Source organism: Mytilus californianus, unplaced genomic scaffold, assembly GCF_021869535.1.
Source record: "Mytilus californianus isolate M0D057914Y unplaced genomic scaffold, xbMytCali1.0.p SCAF_11, whole genome shotgun sequence".
In the NCBI taxonomy this organism is placed as follows: domain Eukaryota; kingdom Metazoa; phylum Mollusca; class Bivalvia; order Mytilida; family Mytilidae; genus Mytilus; species Mytilus californianus.
The window spans coordinates 29,747,639-29,769,957 of NW_026262593.1; the positions used below are offsets into that span (position 1 = coordinate 29,747,639).

The window sequence follows — 22,319 nt, forward strand, 5'->3', positions numbered from 1 at the left end:
TCTGGGTCTTCAATATTCCTCAACTTTGTACTTGTTCGGCTTTCTAACCATTTTGATTTGAGCGTCGCTGATGAGTCTTATGTAGACGAAACGAGCGACTGGCGTATAAAATTGAAAGCCTGGTACCTTTGATGCCTATTTACACCACTGGCTTTATGCCACTGCTCGTGGACGTTTCGTATCACCAGCTCAGTAGTCAGCACTTCAGTGTTTATGGTGTTAAAGAACTCGGCGGGCAAAAAATTAAAAGAAATAAGATTAGAAAAGAAAAAGCGGTTGCCTGACTTGACCTTATATAATCAACCTCCCCCCCCCCCCCCAAAAAAAAAATTAAAAAAAAAATATTAAAAAAAAAAATTAACAGACAGCTTTCAACAACAACCTTGGGACTGCAGACTCTTGCTAGGGATTTAACTCTTCAAAATAAAACGAATACAGTGCGCTTTGAACTTGCTTATCAGTGACCAACCCTTACCTTACTATTCTTTTGTAATGAAACAGCATATCACATATTTTGCCTTAAAATCGTAAGATTTACAAATTTTACTCTTGAATCGCCTACAATACTTAACTCATCAACTCTTAACAATCTAATGTGTAATATTTACAAATCTTAGACAAAGCCAATCACAGATTTTTAACTAGAGTTATGCCCTCAGAAATAATATAAATGTGAATAAACACAGCATCTCAAGGGGAATGGAATCGTTAGTCTTTAGCAAAGGTGCAACAAAATGAATTGCATTTACTTATAGAGCATAAGTCCATGTTGTTGCAATAAAAAGTGAACATTACGATACAAGTCATTGCAAAGATAATCCAAAACAAATTTCATATATCAAAATTATATTGTTGATGTATCAATAGTGCCATAAAAGACACTTTTCTTGTCAGAATATGAGTGTGAAAATATCGAATATGTACCTTCAAGGATGGCACCATTGGTATATAAATCTAACTAATTACTAATTATGTCTTTTTTTTTTGAATACGGGCGGATACGAATAGATAAGATGTGTTTCATATATATTGAAAAATGAATGTAAAATAATTTTACCCGCTTCGCTGATATTTCAGTTAGCACCTGTCTTAAATTATACAGCATATGTTTTTGTATTCAGAGTAAAGTTCCAGCTGAAGATTATATTCCTGTTGCAACTATCGATCCCAAGAGCTGATGTGAAATTAATTTTGAATCACTGGTTGAAAAGGAAACAACGAAGATTGACGCAAGAACAGGAAGATTTGGTTTATAAATCATACGACCAGTGTCCTGTTCCATTATATCTGAATCTTTGTTGCTTAGAAGCTTCTTAGTGGACTTCTTATATGGATGTTTCAAGCATTCAGTTGTATCAGACCGTGAGGGAAGCTATTAATGGTCTATTTGCAAAACTTGAGAAACTTCATGGATATGATTTCGTGTCTAAAACTTTAGGATATCTAACTGCAGGTAACATATTTGGAAAAGTATATTAAAATTGAAATGATTAAATAGGAAAATTAAAATGAAGATATCAAAGAGACCTTCATGTTCAAAAGTTGAAGATAATCTGATAAAGGGCAAATGTAAAACCAAACAGCAACAAAAAACAATTAACAGTCTATACAATTTATCATAGAAACTAAAAAAAACCAGGGGTGATAACATATTTAGTATGTATAGTAAACTTTGCAAATATTGATGTCATAATGTAACATATTTGATAGAATAAGGTCTTTCAATTGTTTGTTGCTAAGTGAGAAACTTCTGTTTTGCCGAATTCTCTTCAAATTCGAATAAGGTGTTTTCACATTAACATCTGTAATAAAAATAATCATAAATATCTGAAATGGAGAAAAATACTTTTGTGGATCGAGAGTGACTTGTAAATTTCTGGTTTTACATTTTGATAATAATAAAAAAGATACCTTATTTCCCAACATTATGTTCTGGCCTACATATTTCAATATTTAGTTTAAATAACGTATAGTTTTTTTTTTGCCCTGCCCATAATAGATTAGGAGCATAATGCGTTTTCTTTGGCAATCCATTCGTCAATCCTGGATAAGGTTTAAGTGTTTGTCGAGGACGTTTATGATAACGTTGCAATAACATCGACTTTAACATATGATAAACATGATTAAATCTATGTAAATCGTATGCAAAATTAAAGTTTTACCTAAAATTTCATATTTTGCTTAATACAGAGAAGTAAAGTGTGAGCGGGGCATTCAACCCCAGGGTGTGTATTGTCGTTTATGTATCAAATGATAGCTAAATGCAAAACGAGACTAAGAAAAAAGGGGAAACCCAAAATACATTTGTACAATGTTAAGTCTCTGTGATTAAATTTTATTGTGTAACTCATTGTTAGCAGTATCCTAATAAACAAGAATCATATTTTTGAATGAGCAAATTACTTGATCATTACACAGCAAAACTAGGATTGACTGAAACAGAATTAGAAGACATATTGGCTTGTGATGATGATGTGCTAAATGATGTGTATGAGTATTGGACACCACCATCAGAAGACTCCCCCCATTACTACTGGTGCGACTTCGGCATGATCTATAACAATATTTAGGTTTGTGTTACATGATCTAAAATAATACTCAGGTTTGTGTTACATGATCTACAACAATACTCAGATTTGTGTTACATGATCCAAAACAATGTTTACGTGTGTGTTACATGATCCAAAAACAATGTTTACGTGTGTGTAACACGATCTACAACAATATTTAGGTTTGTGTTACATGATCTACAACCAGACTCAGGTTTGTGTTACATTATCTACAACAATACCCAGGTTTGTGTTACATGATCTACAACAATACTATGGTTTGTGTTACATGATCTACAACAATACTAAGATTTGTGTTACATGATCTACAACAATACTCAGGTTTGTGTTACATGATCTACAACAATACTCAGGTTTGTGTTTCATGATCTTCAACAATGCTCAGTTTTGTGTTACATGATCTACAACAAAACTTTGGTTTGTGTTACATGATCCACAACAATACTTAGGTTTTTGTTACATGATCTACAACAATACTCTGGTTTATGTAACATGATCTACAACAATACTCAGGTTTGTGTTACATGATCTACAATAATGTTTACGTGTGTGTTACATGATCCAATACAATGTTTACGTGTGTGTTACAGGATCTACAACAATATTTAGGTTTGTGTTACATGATCTACAACAAAACTCAGGTTTGTGTTACATGATCTATAACACAACTCTGGTTTGTGTAACTTGATCTACAACAATACTGAGGTTTGCGTTACATGATTTACAACGATGTTTACGTGCGTGTTAAATGATCAAAAACAATGTTTACGTGTGTGTTACATGATTCAAAACAACGTTTACGTGTGTGTTACATGATCTACAACAATATTTAGGTTTGTGTTACATGATCCAAAAAAATTTTTACTTGTGTGTAATATGATATACAACAATTCTCAGGTTTGTGTTACATGATCCACAACAATACTCAGGTTTGTGTTACATGATCTACAACAATACTCTGGTTTATGTAACATGATCTACAACAATACTCAGGTTTGTGTTACATGATCTACAATAATGTTTACGTGTGTGTTACATGATCCAATACAATGTTTACGTGTGTGTTACAGGATCTACAACAATATTTAGGTTTGTGTTACATGATCTACAACAAAACTCAGGTTTGTGTTACATGATCTACAACAATATTCAGATTTGTGTTACATGATCTACAACAATACTGAGGTTTGCGTTACATGATTTACAACGATGTTTACGTGCGTGTTAAATGATCAAAAACAATGTTTACGTGTGTGTTACATGATTCAAAACAACGTTTACGTGTGTGTTACATGATCTACAACAATATTTAGGTTTGTGTTACATGATCCAAAAAAAATTTTACTTGTGTGTAATATGATATACAACAATTCTCAGGTTTGTGTTACATGATCTTCAACAAAACTCAGGTTTGTGTTACATGATCCAAAACAATGTTTACGTGTGTGTTACATGATCCAAAACAATGTTTACGTGTGTGTAACACGATCTACAACAATATTTAGGTTTGTGTTACATGATCTACAAAAAAAACTCAGGTTTGTGTTACATTATCTACAACAATACCCAGGTTTGTGTTACATGATCTACAGCAATACTATGGTTTGTGTTACATGATCTACAACAATATTCAGATTTGTGTTACATGATCTACAACAATACCCCGGTTTGTGTTACATGATCTACAACAATACTATGGTTTGTGTAACATGATCTACAACAATACTCTGGTTTGTGTAACATGATCTTGTATCTACGTTGGCCATTCTTTTTTATGAAACAAAGCAATACCAACTTTTAATTTGTCTTTTAGTTTGAAATGGGGAATACTTGTGTAAAGTGTAGAAAAGTCAAATGTTTTAATACTTTTGCAAGATGAAAGATGTATGTACTCTAAAAGATCTATTGAATTTTTTAGTATCCACATCTGATTCACTCCGACTCTAGAATAGGCAGTTTCGCAATAACTTTGAAGCCCGGCTTTGATTGCTGATAAAATAGATGTTAATAATTTAGAAAGAGGTTTCGTGGAGCACTTGGAAGACCCAGCAATATACCGTTGTTTGTAAGGACACTTATGTAGTTTAGGTGTCCAATACAGTGATGGAAGATCCAGTTCTTCATCTTTGGTTGAAATTACAAAGGAACATAGAACATACCTATGATTATCCAGGATTTCCTCTTTGGTAAGTGCAGTGAGGGTATATGTTGAGTTTCCAAGTGAATTGTCAATACCTAATTCATTTATCAAGCAATTTATGTAATGAGTTTTACACACAAAAACGATGTTGTTTGGGGCTTTATCTGCGGGGACAACAACATATTTGTCATGGAGGTAGGACAAGTGTGTTGCAACATTTGGGTCTTTAAAGATTGAAGTAGCATGAGTATTGATAGACCAATTCAGTTTCTTAATTCTGATTTGTATCAACGACCTCACAGCCTTAATCCATTCGGAAAGAATATCTACGTCTTCCTTCTCGCGTTAGCCCATTGCCTGGCATAATCCTCGACTGAATCCATTAGTATTTTGAAGTTGTATTTCCAATTGATGGATTTAGGCTCACGATATTTCGGACCTTTGGATAACACATTTCACAGGGTAGTGTTATTGACAATGTTGAGGTCACCGGTTATAACCTGGCCAGTTGGATTATATGTGAATTGGGAACTAGCACAAGTGCAATCAGGAGGTTTAGACTTGAAGTCGTCAATATTGAGATCCTGAAAAACGTGTTTGTAATTGAAAATTTTAGTTGCAATTGGTTTGGTATAGGTATAAGAAATGATTGGTACAGACTTATCTTTGAAATAAGGAGATATTTTCGACTGAACTAATTTATGATGAAGGATATTGCCTAAGTTGACGCAATCGAGACCTTTGTTGGCAAAGGAAAGTTTTAAAAAAGATCTTTTCTCTTTATCATCTCTTCCAATGCGAACTGGTTTGAAAAGTCTGTTATATTCAATATCCGAAATGATAGCTGTAAGTTTGTATTGGTTTGAATAAGGGTTTGTAACAGTGGTTTCCAAACATAAATTGAACAGTGAATAAAGTTTTGACAGGGGTAATGAATAAAGTTTCGTGCGAATGTGATAAATAACTAATGGCTTTTGTATAAATGGCAGCAAGTCATTAATAGAGACATCATGCAGAGTAGGTGATGTATAATGACGATGACCATGACTGCGTCAACGTCGAGGAGTAGAGTTGAAAATATTCATCACATTCACCGAGCTACACGAAGGACTAGATAGAATACCTATACTATCAATTTTGTCATTGCAACCATATGGTGTTATAGTTCCCAATTGTCGAATCCAGTAGTTCTCTTTTTTGTCTACGGACAGGCGTTGCCAGATGAGGATTGTTAGTCCTGTGGTATATTTTTCCGATAATGCGAACTGTCATAGAAACGATGGAATATCAAAAAGTATGGGTCACCGGACTTTTTTTCACGCTTAAAGGTGTTTTCAAAATTGTCAGATTTTGTATAGATTATGCATTGAAAATCAAATTTTGTGTGATAAAAAGAAAACTACTCGAGAGAACTTAAAGATAAAATGTAAGAAGACAGCTCTTATAACAAGCTTTCAGATAAGAAAAAGAAAAAATGGTGTCACCGAACTTGTTTTCTTGCTACATATCAAAATAGGTAAATTCACAACACTTTCTATTATAAATATTACTTTATCTGAGTCTTCTCCCCTTATTTGGCAAAGTTGAAAAAAATCTAATCAAACACAAACGAGGTGTTTTTGAGATATTACAGCCGTAATTATGATAAAACACACAATTTTCTATATTTACATCAAAAGTCTTCTACATAAATTACATACTACTCTCAAAATTTGCACATTATATCAAATATTTAGACCATGGTTATCAGCTACTTAAAAATCCAAGATGGAGGAAGACACCTGAGCCACCTTAAACATAAACTTCTTAGCTTTAATTCTGATCATTCAATGTGCTATGTATAAATATGTGAAATAGAGTAAGTTCTAATCCCAATGTCACGCACACACATGTTTTTAAAGTCTTAAACGTAGAAAGTCTTAGACAGAATGTTTTGCCGTACATGTCTCAACTTGCTGTGTAAACGACCTTGAAGTGAAGCGAAACTTATATTTCTGAAAACATAATACATTTTAATTTACTAGTATTTCTCTCTACTTTAATTGATATCAGGGTGCAGAATTTTCTTGCTGTGTGGATCACCCATTGGTGATCTTGGGACGTTTTCTGCTCTATGGTCGGATTGTTGTCTCTTCGACACAATCCCCTTTTCCAATCTCAATTTTATATATAATAACTTTATTTTAAATATGGTATACTATATCTATCTTTTATTTATGAACAAAATTAATGTTAGAATAAACAGTGAAATATAGATCTGTAAAAATAAATTAAAAAAACATTTCAATATCTCAATCTATATAATCTTTCTCAATATCTGAATGAGGGATTCTGTAGGATCGATGTCGACGATAATCTAAATCTGCTAAATAAACGTTTAAGAAAGTAATGCTGAGTCAAAGGTTTTATTTAAAATTCATTCAGATCGATTCTCCAATTCTTTAAATTTCAGATTTCTGCTTTTTTTTCTTTTTTCTAAATAATACTGATTGAATGAAGTACTTTTACTTATATATCAATCCTTAAAATGTGACGTTCTCGGTTTTCCTGTAATTTGTTAACTAGTCTTAATCATTTTCTTTGTCGCTACTGAGGTCACTGTTATCTGGACTATTATTCTTAAATTTCAAGGTTGGTATCTGTTCAGAGTCATTCACTGAAATTAAAATGTTTAGCATCTCATTTTTCTTTGCACATACATGGATAAATGTTATGAAGCTTTATACTTTCCACCATTGTGATATAGTATTATGGTAATTTTTTCAAAGTAATATGTTATTTCAATTGAAATCATTTGTGCTTTTCTTACAGCGTATCTGTTTGCCATTTTGTTTTGCTTTGATTTTATAGTATATGAGATTATAACACAACTTTGAATGCTCAACACCTAATTTTTGATATTTTTACAGATGATGTCTGTTTGATTTGCTCACACATTGTTGTCAATATAATTGAATTCTATGCATCTATCATACAAGTGAAAAATTAAGCTAGCTATAAAACCAGCTTTAACTAACTTTGTATGATAAAAAATGACTGTATCGGTTATATTTCGACTTTTCATTAAATGACTGCTTTTATTTGAGTTGAATTGGATTTGTAACAGCAAAATAATAATAAAAAAGTTTGTTTTTCGATATGACAACTTAGATTTAACCTTGCATAAACATGGTTAAAAAACGTATTTCAGAATATATCTTCAAAATAATAACTCATCCAAAGGACAAAAAACGTAATCTGTTACGTTTTGTACATTTCTGACGAATTTACTAGTTTTTTTAATCATTAAGATGAAAAATATGTGAAAAAGTAAGAACAGGCAAATCGAACCTTTCATACCTAATGTGCATTGATGACAATCATGAACTCGTCCAGTGTTCAGTTTGCAATGAATTTTATGTGCGTAATGCGGAATAAATATGAAAGATTGTCGGTGATATTATTATAGGAAGTCTATATAGGTTGTTTAACTATTGTTGTTTGTAGCTGGTTTACCGGTCAGTGTATAAGCTATTTACACGGGTTTTAAGATATCGAGGACCTGGTAGTAACCACAAAACGTCAAGTATATAGTTAGAAGTTAATTTTTATATTGTTTACAAAAATATGAGTACTTTTGTTTTCCATATTGAACAATATTTTAAATGCTTTGTAATTATTTAGTAGATTAGTTTGTTACAGAACACAAGAGTTAAAACCAAAAACACAAATAACACAAAGGAAATCAAATGACAACCTGTGCAAAAAATGACCAACCGGAACTATAAGTATAAAAAAAGTTATAACTAAATGTACAGAAGCGGAATATCTAAATAACAACCCGCGTGGTATATAAACTCATCATAGATACAAAATTGAAAATTTGTATTTGCGCCAGACGCGCGTTTCGTCTACAAAAGACTCTTCAACGAACATAAAACATGCAAAACACAGAACAAAACAAAAAGACAGCAAAAATTGAAGAAAATCAGTCTCAACTGCTATTGCCACTTTTTTGTGTCACACGTTCAATTCTGATTATTAAAATCAACACTATTGAACTCGTAAACTTACAAACAAAAATATTTTCAAAATATATGCATTCTTTGTTACTTTATATGATTTTTATAGGACCTACCTGCGCTTTCTCAGTATTACTTTTGCTATGTATTGTTCTACTTTTGGGATATATATTTTTTGTTTTCTAATTTGTATACAAAAGAGAGGCAAAAGATACCAGGGAGACTTTCAAACTTATAAGTAAAACAAAAAAAACTGACAACGATATGGCTAACAAAGAAACAGACCAACAGACAATCAATAGTACACAAAACACAACATAAAAAACTAAAGACTGAGAAATAAGAACTTGGGTTAGACTTTAAAAATGTTACAAGATTAAACGGTTTCGGTTAAACAAGGCAAAGCATTTCATTTGTCTCAAATGTACAAAACCAAAGTAACAAAAAAATAGGCCAGTCACAACCTGCACTATAGTTTTTCGGCACTTTTAGATAGTTCAAGGTCTAACTATGGCATAGGAAACATCGAATTCCCCCACAGAATCGTATCGCAAACTATAGTTCAATTAATATCTTGTCATGTTTTCTCAAACTGCTTTAGTTTTTTGATGTATTTTTAGCAACATTGGCCATGTTAATTTGTTGACGGACATCGACGATCGACGCAGACGGATGCCAAATAATATTGTTAGTGCAATTTCATTAAGTATATTCAACATACGGATTCATGTACGATGCAGTTCATTAAATGCGCAAACCTAAGGCTTTGATACATTTCTGCTTAATTATAAAAACAAAAATGCACTCACAACTTGATTTTGAGTATTTTATCTCATTTCTCCCAAAGTATCTTAAATAAATTAAGTAAACTTGTGGGTCACCTGTGTTTTAATTGGAAGTGTACATGTTCGGTGCATATCCGGTAAGTTCGCTTCACACAGTAAAAATGTATGGAGAGGTGGTTTATCACGTTTACGAAAAGAAAAAGGTAGACCAAAATTAAAGGAATTCCAGGCAATCGAAAAAATTCAAATTAGAAATCGGTTTTATAAGTAATAATTTCACCATTTGTAGCATTATGCATTGTGTTATAAAAATTACCAGATATTTTAATGATACATGATTCTTCTTTTAATATCCAATGCAGTGACGTTTAGGACAGTTCTAACAATGAAAAATAGCCAAAAAAAATATTTACAAATGTGACAGTTTTGGAAGAAAACTAAGTTTTTAACATAATCATAAATATAAAGTTTAATTTCATATACATCACTAATCATCTTTGGGTGGTGAATTATCATGCCAAGTTTTAAAACTATACTCCAATGACTTTGTATGTGAGGTAGCATAATCGTGATAATTGACTTAGTTGAACTTCAGTTTGTTTTAATATGGCCTCAACGTCTTTCTTCATTGTACCACTGAAATGAATCATCACAAGAAGTTTCATTACCCCACTGGGAGTGGTTTTAATGTAAGAGCAAACATTGTTCTTGTTCATAGCCCCATGGTTAATTAAGTTTAACTAAGGTAATGACCTTGTTATTCACTGTACAATTTTCAGATTAAAAAATAAAAACTAACCATTTCCTTTAAATATCGCAGGATACTTCGATAAACTACTTTTCCCCACATTGGCTCCTTCTATTGTCCATCGTACAATAACATTGGGATCCTCACTATAGCTCACAAATGATAGACCATCACTATTCAATTTAATATCAACAATCTACAAAATACCAAACTACAAATTTATTATCGGTAGTCATGAAATGATTTCACTTAAGAGTTTTCATTTTGCATCCTACTTGTTATAGTTTGTTATAGTCATACAAATTCAAAATGATACTTGATATAATTGTCAAATTAAATAAGTGTTCCCCCTATAAATCATATTCTTTTTTATTAAAATTGATGTATGTTATAAATTGTCCGCTAATTTAGTAAGACAAAATATTTAAATTGGTTAATATGCTTATATTTTATCTATATCATTATCAAAAATTGACTTCCAGGTAGAACACATGATTATACAGCACAAACATTGTAAATTTGTATCCCTTTTTCTTATATAACCCACAACTAATAATATAAATAATTGCAAATGTTAATTATTTTGTCGTTAAATTTTTCAATTAGAAGTTATGGCATATGATAGTACTTTAAATGTTTTTAATATTGTGTACCAGTTCTATAGTTTATATTTTAATTCTAAACAAAAATCACCTAATCAACACGTATATATATTTACTATTTATATAAGATCAATACTATATGATTAGTCTTTTTGTTTGCTGTTTTTTTTTCTTTTTTCTTGTTTTGATCTGTTGAGTCATAGTCCTTTTTTGCCGATTTTCACCATTTTATTTACACTGATTGGCCATGTCAGTTTATAGTTAATAGAGGTTTATAATCTGTGATGTTTTGTCTTTCATTTCCATCGTACAGAGCTCTTATTCCTTGTGTGGATTTGGTTATACAATTTGTCTTTTTCTATACAACTGCTTATTTTTGTATTTGAATATGTATTTTGAATATTTTGGCCTCAAGCATCACCAACAAGGACATAACTGTCAAGATGCAACCTTGTGAAGTACAATTGGCGTAGATTATGTGTGATTAAAGCCGTCAAAATTAGCTAATAAAGAACCATTAACTAACTTTGTGTGTGTCTATTAAAGTGGCTGGAAAAGGGGGGGTTGTTAATTTTTTTCTTAGAAAAGAAAATTTGTTTTCATATCCATCAAAAATCATTTGTTAAACAACCATTTGAAAATCTTTTTGTTTTAAGAAATTTTCTATATATTTACTGTATCACAATTTTCTATCAAAACAATTTTAATTTGTCAGTTCTATCCGGTTCTATAAATCTAAACCAGTAGGTAATGTGTAGGATTTTAAAATTTACCGGATTCTCGGATTTACCTCCCAATCCCTTCCAAGATTTATATTGTTTTCAAGGAATTTAAAATAGAATAAAGAATGGAAACGGGGAATGTGTCAAAGACACAACAACTCGACCAAAATGTATAAGACAGAAAAATGCCACAATAGGTCTTCAACGCAGCGAAGAATCCAATACCCAGATGGAGGGTTGAGTAGGCCCCGAAACACTTGTGTACACTAAAAAGAAAAATGGACGTCACTCTACACTCTACACACAGACAGCAACCAAAATTTTGAAAACACACACAAGACTAACAAAGGTTAGAGGTTTCTGACTTAGGACAGGCGCAAAAATGCGTCGGGGTTAAACATATTTTGTGGGCTCTCAACTTTCACCTTTAGCCAATGTACAATAAATAAATACACAGTGATATGTACAATGAAAATTCAGTTCAAGATAAATCCGAGTCCAATGTAAGATAAGGCAACGTAAGAAACTAACCAAAAGACAATGATCGACCAAATTAACAAAACTACTAGCAGTTGCTGATATGCCAGCTCCAGACCTCAAGTGAACCGATAGAAAAAAAAATCATGTCTTTACCTATAGCGTTGCATAAAAAAACGCCAAACAATCTAGTTTACTTTATATATTTAGTTATATTGTTAAAAAGTATTAAATTGTGATGCAAAAACCTCTTGAGCAAGAAAAACCCTATTCCAACGAAATGCAACAAAAAATGTTGTCCGGTAAAAATTCAAACATAATTATTTTGTTTGTTGTTACTAAAAAAAAAAACGAAAAGAGTTTGAACATATTTTTTTCACATTCCGACTTTGTAAATGCCCATCTAATTAGGTATGTCAATTTTTTTCTTTACAAATGAATAAGGCAAAGAATTATAACGGGTAGAAAATTTTAAACTTTTAACAGATTCTAAATCTGCAAAATAAGCATCCAATTTATCAAGTATTCCCAACGAATTATTGACACTCCAAAAGAAATTCATACCAGTATTTTCATAGACCTTATTTGAAAAATTTATTACACTGTTTTTGATTGTACCAATTGTACAAGTAAGTAGAATATACAGTTTAGTAGTAAAATAGAACAATGTCTTGCAGACGAAATAAATCCGTATTTGTAAGGTGTTTTGTGAAGTTTGGGAAGCTAGTATATAGTTGGAACTTTCATGTCATCGGTTCAGCTGGTAAAGAAGTAGTAATCAGTTTATGTTTGTTAACGATTTCATTTTCCGAAAATTGAGTCAGTTGAAAAGTTTGGGAATTTATGATTTCCTTTTGCAGAACTTCAAATTTAAGTCAAACAAAAACAATATTATTAAAAGCCTTATCAGCCGGGACAAAAACAAATTGCTTGCGGAGTTCTTTTAGTCTGTGTTTGATACGAGAATTAGGCTATTAAGGTTGGTAAAAGGTGTAAAATGTTCTTTAAAATGTTTAATACGAATATCTACTATTTCCATTATTGAATGGAAAAAAGAATCCAAGGATTTTTTGTCTGTTTTTCTTGTTTTATCCATTTTTAACATTATGAGTTACGACACTCATTCAATTTTATGGTTGACGAAGGGGGAAGGGGGTATTTAGTTCTCTTTCTGAGGAATTATTTCAAATAATAAATTTATCGGAATTTTAGGTAGTTCTTGGTAGTTCTGGTAGTTTTAACTTAGAAATTTGAGCATGTGCAGGTTAGATTTTGTGATGATACCACATAATACAACCCAGCTATAAAAATGTCGCCGTTAAAGCATTAAAAAGGACATAACGGCATATTTTGTGATAATTTCTAGATATATTTGTTATATTTCTAAAATGTGATCATCATTGTCATTTACAATCTTTTAAATATGACTTGAATAAGAAGTTTACTTTTATTGGTAAGCTGATTTTAATTCTTGTTAAATCGTATGTCCAGGACATTTGAATCGTCGAAACTTATTATTCCCTAACGGTAGAAGATAGGTCTACATACTTAAATGAAATGCTCCTACCATCTTACCATTTTTGTTCATATTTTATAAGTCCGTATCTACACAGAATGATGATAACTGGGAACTTCATTGCATCGTGTTAATTGGATTTAGTAGATAATCTGGACATATCCTAGTTTTCAGGTCAATGCCTTAGGACAAAACTTAAAACAATAATTTCAAACCCACCTCCCCCCTGAAAAAACAAAAGACCTGGGGAAATTATCGCATTTATATCTTCAATCAATACTGTTTTCTGTTTATATTAATAATCATCTTATCATCTATTGTGATTTCTGATGGAAAGTGGTCTCGTCGGATATCATGCATCACACCTTCTTATGTTTATGTTCCAGACCATACGAGTATTTGGACTGTACGCGTACGGTCCGGACCCTATGCGTATACTCGTACGGTCCAACCATACGCGTACGGTCGGACCATATGAGTATACTCATACGGTCTAGGATGAACTGGGCCATATATGTATTTGAACCATATGGGTTAATTTTAGACAAAAATTTATCAAAATCTTTTATTGAATTTACAAATGAATATTATTACAATTAGATTGATAAAGGGAAATATATCATCAATCCTACGTAATAATCGGGAAGGATCTGATCAGCAACAGCTATTATTAGAGTAACAAAGCTACCTTATTCATTCTTTGCATTAGTTTCGACACGTTTTTATTATATTTTCTCATTGTATTTTCGACGATTTTTTTTTTATATAGTTTTTGTCCAGTATCTTTTACCGTTTTTGTAGTAAAGTTCCTAAATATTCTAAAATCTTTTCTTCCAACATTATGTTTACTTCCGGTAACTTCAATTTCAGTGAGCATAATCAAATCTCATGTATTACGTACTGGCATGCTAAATACAGGAGCTTAACAGATTAAATTCACGTGACTTTTTTAAATAGTTAGAATATGAAGTTTTTATTTCATTTACAATTAAACTTTTCATTAATTAGAGATTTCAGTTATGTTGATCTGTTATATACATTTTTATCTAATAAACTTGACCAACATCTTAAAATTATGCAGACCGTACGCGTACAGTCCGACCGTACGCGTATTTTTAAAAAAGTACGCATACGGTCCAGGCCGTACGCGTACGGTCCAAATACTCATATGGTCTGGACATTTATATGAAACTTTACCTTTTTATCAAGGGTAAGAGATGATAACTGCAAGAATGATTTCTTATCCCAGAGACGAAGAGTTGTTGTCCTATCACTTTCGCAAGTCAATATAAATGGTGACTGAGGAGTGTAATACATAGAAATATAATTTGATCTATCTCCATAAGATTGATTATGAACTCTTAGTCTATGTCCAGCGACTCGTTTCAGTAGAGAACCTGAAATGAAAAGGAAAATTTTGTGTGTTGTTTCACTACATCAAATCAATGGTTAATCACAAATGCTTTATAAAATCCACGTCAGCAATGATTTTGTAAGGTAAGTAGGAAAAACACAAAACGGTCAATTGGTAAATTTACCAAGATATATGCAAACAAAAGTTACATGCGTATAGCTTATATGGAGAGAACATTACCATCTTTTGTAGACCAGACACGCATGAGTGTATCAAAATGAGTAGACAAGATAATATCATCATCAAGGAGAATACAATTACTCGGATGAATACTTTCATGTTCTCTTAATGCCTTTTCCAGGAAATCAAAATCTGTAAGTTCTTTTATCAGCTTCTCTGAAAAAAAAATATGACCAGTGTTCAATTGAATATTTGCCATGGACAAATAAGCAATATCCTTTATTTTCAACTAGAAACAAAATTCAATGTTGTACTATTGGATAAAAAATACATGTATTTGATAGTTTTTTTTTTATATCAGTGACAATGATGGTCATTATTTTCAGTTACTAGTTACGAAGTAAAAGTTTCTCATATTTGTTTTTCTTTTTATAGTAAATGGGTAACATTTTGGTTTTGGTGGATTTCAATGTGCCTTCTGTTATTTCCCTCTCGTAGTTTAGCATTTCCCACGGGTGTGTTTTTTTTTTGTATTGACTTGTTTCGTCTTTATCGAATTATGACCATTGAACATCAGTAAACTACTATTGCCTATGTTTACAGCAAATTCAAATGCATTTTGTATTTTTTCATTATTATCAGAGATCTGCATGTTAGAATTTACATAACTATACATATCATGCCAACAATGAAGGTTTTAATTCATGTGTTCCCTTTGCTAATTTCATAGTTATATAGTTGTATATATGTAAACAAAATATAATAACAAAACATTGTGTCTCTGTAAAATTATTTAAAAAACAAAGATGTATACATCTTTAAGCCCTTTCCAAGATGATTTATCTGATATATTACATTTCTTTTTTATTTTAGTTGCTTTATTGATCGAGCACAAACTCAGAGAGGATGTCAATTCTATAATAATATCTTAGCCATTCAATCGCTTCGACAATCGACCGGATTTTAAATTTTATTCTACATAAGTAATTATATTTTTTAAGTATCACTTTGCTTTGATTGATTGATTGTTGGAGTTCTAACGTCAGTTTTAAGCGCCGCTGCAGGGCTTTTCCGTGTAGGCCAGTTTATATAAGAGGAGGGAACCGGAGTGCCCGGAGAACACCACCGACCTTCGATAGGGAAACCGACAAAGCTAGTCAATTAAGATTGGAGTCGAGTGCACCCACCCAAGCGGGGTTCGAACTCACAACCTCAGTGTTAACTGGCTATTGATTACAGTAGTAACTTCTTACATCACTCGACCACCATGGCCCCTTTATCAATATACACATATTAGAACATCTTCAAAGCATGATAGTTAACTCCCAGTATTATACTTGATAACTTAATTGAAAACTTATATTACACGAGCCATTAAACTTTTGACAGAAAACAAACCAAAAAGTTCGCACACATCTATCTTTAAGTACGTATGTCACTTTTGTTTCTGTGCAGAAGGTACATAATTCTGTTTCACTGTAATTAAATTTCAATAATAACTTATTAACTCTTAGAATTCTATGAACTAATCCATACTGAAATGCGTTAGGAGCTCCACTCTTCAGCCTGGATATTTGATTCCAGTTTTGTATTCCAAATATTGTTTGCATAATAATTATGGTTTCCCTTATTTTGTTTACAAAGAATTTATAGAAATATTTGGAAACTTTTTCAATAGTTTTTATGGCAATTAGGTTTTTGTTACAGACAAAATTAAGTTTAAAATTGACTCTTGAGTGGAATATATTTAACCATTATTTTGGAAGTGAATATATTAGTCCATTAAATTCTAGGAAAGTTGTTTCTATAATTCCATTTCTGATAAACATCTGAAAATTATAAATTTCTCCAGTGTCTTAAATAATGTCATTTACATAAAAAAATCTGTATCCAATTTTTGTATAAGACTGATTTCCCACCAATTAGAATGTCATCATTCAGAAATAACGGTCTAGACAAAATATCCCTTTGGTCTGTAGACGGAGTCTAACACAATGAGGACTCTGATGAAAAGACTTATCAAATGTACCAAGATTATAATTTCTTCTACACAAGACACGTGTTTCATCTATATACGACTCATCAGTGACGCTCTAATCTGAATAATTTTAAGGCCAAATAAAGAAGAAAATTGAAGAGCATTGAGAATATAAAATTCCAAAAAAAGTTATGCCAAATACGGCTAAGGTAATCTTGTGCCTGGAGTAGAAAATCCTTAGTATTTCGAATAATTCTAAATTTTAAAACAGCAAATTTCTAAAAAAAAAAAACATTTTGCCAAAATAGGTTTAATTTGCTGTTATTTTTAATGATTGCTGATATTAATAAATTTCAAATGGTTTCTCCTCCTTTAGGCCACACCAATTTGATTAATAGTTCTTTGGATTTTCCCGCTCCTGTTTTGGAGAAATTGACTTTTCAATAAAAAAAAATAATTACCACTTCCGCCAATTTTTGGGCCGCATGCCGCTCCAAAATTAGTTTATCCTTGACATTTTTTTTCTTTTAGACGTTTTTCTTGTACATATATTGCTCCGATCGATTCAAACGCACGTGTGCTAAATCGATTTGTAAATTAAAGGTCAAAAATCGGGATGCCAACATGAAGTTGTGTCAGATCATTGCCGAGGACAAGTAGTTATTAAACACACAGTTATTTTAAACGCATTTTGTTTTACCTATGATGACCTGTTCTAGGAGACAAAAATAAAAAATCTTTCGTTAGGTGACCACGATCACATCAGTACTTGTTAGAAGTTAGAACCATTGTCATACCCGATCATTGTTTCAACAGACATAGTCCGAGATAACTTTGACGTCCAACGGCTGTTTTGCCGGACAAGATGGGGTGCTGTTGTCCCACGGCCCCAGCTTGTCCTGCAAAACAGCTGTTGGACGTCAGCGTAATCTCGGACTACAACAGACATAGAAAGAGCTATCTGTCTTGGATGAAATTAATATTAAATTCACATGAGTTTTTAAAAAATGACAGATTAATCTTATTTTGATGAAAACCTCATATCCCCTTGTTAGTCTATTGACATGCAATCAGAACTCTTTTGTAAGGGAAAATTTAAGAGTTCCAACGTTCGAAACCAAAGTGGTGGTATTGGGATTGGCATGCTAATAATAATTAGGGATGTGTTATTGCTGCAACCACTTACAGTTTGAAATATATTGCAGGTTTCAGGGGCAAAAGGAAAAAGTATTTTGCTAAGTCAGAATAATGCATGTGAATGTGGTTAACGATATTTTAAGGGAATGTTTTAATAAATTGAGATCTACATGCATAGCAATATAACTATCTTACTGAGGATGTTGTTGAACTATTCACCTTACTCTTTATGTTGATCCTATTATGGATAAATAGTTCTAACTGGATGTCAAGCAGCCAATAAACAATCATTACCATATAATAAAAACAACTATATCAAAAGATAATTAATATTTTTCATGGGCGTTTTTTGGAAGACATACACATATTTTAATTGTATTCAACACATTTCATTTAAATTTACCTCACTAACATAATTCCTCTTGCTAAACTGCATCTGCTATGCTTCCTTAATATATACGCATGTATGAATTTAATTTTTAATGAAAATTCACGCAGTCAAAGATTATTTGATGAAAATAATCAAAATTATACTAAACCAAAGCAAACCAGAAAGTTGGGTATGGTACAGACTGTACTTCAGGCACAAATACATCAAATTATATGCATAAGAACATGTTTATCTTCCTTTTTCTTTGAAGTAACCAGTTTTACATGTACATAAAATTATAAATCGCACAATTTAAAAAAAAATATTATACCGCTCGCTCCACTTGTAGAGCACCCGCCTCAACAAAACTCATTTTCAAGAAATAAATACAATCAAAAAAATTCGCTCACTCGCCCCATATTTTTTGGAGCTTTTGTCCGAAGAACTAAAAATCAAATTGGTGTGGCCTTAATTTCAATAGAATATGCCAATAGAACTTTCCATGAAGAATAATTTAAAGGGTCCAAAATCTTTTTACCAAGGAGAGTTTAAGTGCTTTAATAAATGACTTTATGTCTAAATGATCAATCACTTAGAAGATTTTTGACTTACTGATTTTTTTTAAAAAGTTGTCTTCATAGATATTATTTTTATGCACACAATATTGCCCGAATCTAAACAACTTCGGTATTTGGTCGAGTTGTTGCCTCTTTGAAACAAACCCAGTTTTAATTTTCGTTTTCATTCGATAATGCATTTAGAGTCGCATTAAGACACTGCGATGTAATATGAGCACACGGGTTTCTAACCCATTCAAAAAGCCGGAGGTTGTGGATGCTTTATCCTCTCTTCATGACAAATATGTCGTTGTTCAAGCAAATGAAGCCTCTATTAATATTGTTTTCATAGGTAAAAATATTTGTAATGTCTCATAAAAGAGCTTGTAATTAACAGAAAAAAATGATAATCCTACATACTTTTAAACATCATTTACAAAGGATGAAATTTAGAAAACACAAATCTTTTCTGCTTTCTTTAGGTATTCACATCAAAGAAGACGTAGAAAATCTCTCTTCATTATACTTGATACCTAAACTTTACAAAACTCCTTATATAGAACGGTACATAGCTGGATCGTGAAGATTTTCAACTAATCATCTTTCTAAAGTGCTGACTACTATTCTTTCTACAGTTAAAGATGGCCTTCCGAAATATTGTGATGAGATATATTCAACCAGTGGTGTCGATCAGATGCGGATTCTAAAAAAAATTCAAACGATCTACTGCTAAATCTCAAATCAATCTCTGCAATTTTGCTCTAGCATTAAGTCGTTTTTTCCACGCTTTATACTACTATTCTTCATGCTAAATATTGGAAGATCGACTTCACAGGTTCATTAAACAGAGCTTCTTTATATATATAAAAATTAGAATCGTAGATATACACTTCTTGTTTTTGGTTATAAAATTTTTATTTTGTGAAGAATTGACGATGATATTATAAAAATGCTGGACTTTTTTATCGACAACATATTTGTTGAGTTTAGAGGATTGATATTTCAACATACAGTTCGTTTTCCAATGGAGGAATTCATTCAGAACCTTCTAAAAGACAAAATGAAAAGCAACTTGGGAAGTTGTCTAATTTTACTTTCAGATATATTGATGATGTCCTATCACTGAATAACCAATATATCAGTGAGTACTTACAAATCGTATATCCCAGTGAACTTGAAATTAAGGATACTATGCATACTAGAAGGTCTGCTTCATACATTGATCTTTTCCTGAATATTGACACAGATGGACGACTTCAGACTAAAATCTATGACAAACGGTGATGATTTCAACTTTCCAATTATCAATTTCCCATTTCATAGCAGTAACATACGTCGTATGGTGTTTACATATCTCAGTTGATACGTTATGCTCGTGCATGTTCACACTATACAGACTTCATATACAGGAGTATGCTCCGTACGCAGAAATTGTTCCAACAGAGTTATGGGGAGGTAAGATAAAAATTGAAACTCCGTACATTTTATGGACACTATAATGAATTGGTTGATCTATACGATGTGTCTGTGTCTAAACTAAGTAATGACATTTTGTCCGCGTCTAAGATTGTGGTTTATCATCATAGTCGTCTGATCTGATTAGTAACGAACGTGACCTATTCCCGAATATGACTGTTTGCCGAATGTGAATTCACATTGATATACGATGTGACGTGGCTCAGTATTTATATATCCAGCATTCATGTATTTAGTTATTATGTTTCTTATGTCAGTTCGGTTGGATTTTTTTTTTTGTGACGTTGACGCTTTTATGCGCAGTTTCTCTCATTCATAGGAGATGTACATTGTTAGTCTGCGATTTAAATATTTTGAATGTACTAACATATGAGTTATTTAGGTATTTCTTTGTGTTGAGTATTACTGCTTTTTTTTAATTTTATTTATGTAGGTCATGCCATGCCTTACTTTCCCCCACATAGATAGTTTTGGCTGCACTCATAGTGACGTCGCATACGGTGTTAGTGATGATACGGCTACTGCATTCCAGTTCGCCTTTTTTGTATTTGTTCGAAGTTTCGAAATTGATAACTATATACATATATATAACTAAATGTGCGTAATTAAAATTAAAAATGAAATATGCCTTAAAATCAATACTTTTTACATTTTGTAACTGGAATAATCGAGTTTGCGCGTGAGGACAAATTACACTGCAACGTATGACCAGCGTTGTTTTAATGCTATTCTCGTCTTTGTTTTGTTTTCGGGGTATTCATTAAAAGAGCAGTCTTTTGTGTTAATAACGTATGTTTTAACTTATGAGTCATCGTTCAATGGACCCGCCTGACAAGGACGAATAGTTTTGTGGAAAAGCCAAAAAATGTAAAAAAAAGGTTTTGTAACAACATTTCAAAAGATCGTCGCAGAATTTATGATTATTTGAAATTTTTATTTCACAAACACAAATCTCTCTTGATAAAATTCTCTTCAAAATTCGAAGGAATGCTACAGACACAAATCACATTTTACATATTCATCCTTCCTGTGTCAAAATTATACAATAGATATAAAACTATCTGTGTCTTTAACTAGTGAATAATATTTAAATTATGTCCTATATTGTTCATTTGATTAAATCTGTTGAAATGTCACACAGGTCGTTTTTGACGTTTTCGGCGTATTTGTTATGTGTCTTATGAAAAAACAAAAACCATTTGCGGTCTTTTTTTACGATCTGAATTTTGTTTAAACGTGAACAGATGTTTTTTAAGTGTACGAAAACTAATATGTAGAAGTTTCAAGGGAAAATATATATAAAAGAAAATAAACACGATCTTTTTGTATGTGTCAAGTCATAATGTCACAACATGCTGTGATCCTGTTTTGTTTCAGAGATTTTGGGTTGAAAACAGTACATGGTTTAGAAGGAGTTGTCTAAAAAAAATGGTACACTCCTTTGCAAAGTTTGCAGGAAAATCACTAATTTCCAAATTCCGGAAAAATTGGAAATTTTTCTTCAACGATTCCATTATAACAGGTGCACATCTTCGTCATATGTGCAATTTAGCCTTCTGTGAAATTTCAGGGATCTAGGTTTAAACTGTAAGAGGAGTTCATAACACTAAGTATGTCGCCGTTTTTTCCACGCTTGCCCGAAATCCGAGTACCCGTCAGTCCATGCAACATCACCATGCTATAAGCCGGTTTTGGAATTCGTACAA

At 31.9% G+C, this 22,319-nt stretch overlaps 1 protein-coding gene across 2 annotated transcripts in view; it reads right to left on the minus strand.

Moving 5' to 3' along the window:
* Positions 1-6,898: 6,898 nt before the first annotated feature.
* Positions 6,899-22,319, minus strand: part of LOC127719866 (uncharacterized) — a 102,858-nt gene continuing 87,437 nt past the window's right edge. For both annotated transcript variants that reach the window (XM_052226206.1, XM_052226205.1), the window contains 4 exons: positions 15,156-15,311; positions 14,759-14,958; positions 10,296-10,440; positions 6,899-7,366 (listed from right to left, as the gene is read on the minus strand). In XM_052226206.1, coding sequence (XP_052082166.1) covers positions 7,278-7,366; positions 10,296-10,440; positions 14,759-14,958; positions 15,156-15,311 — 590 coding nt within the window. In that variant the 3' untranslated portion in view covers positions 6,899-7,277. The remainder of the gene's footprint in view (positions 7,367-10,295; positions 10,441-14,758; positions 14,959-15,155; positions 15,312-22,319) is intronic.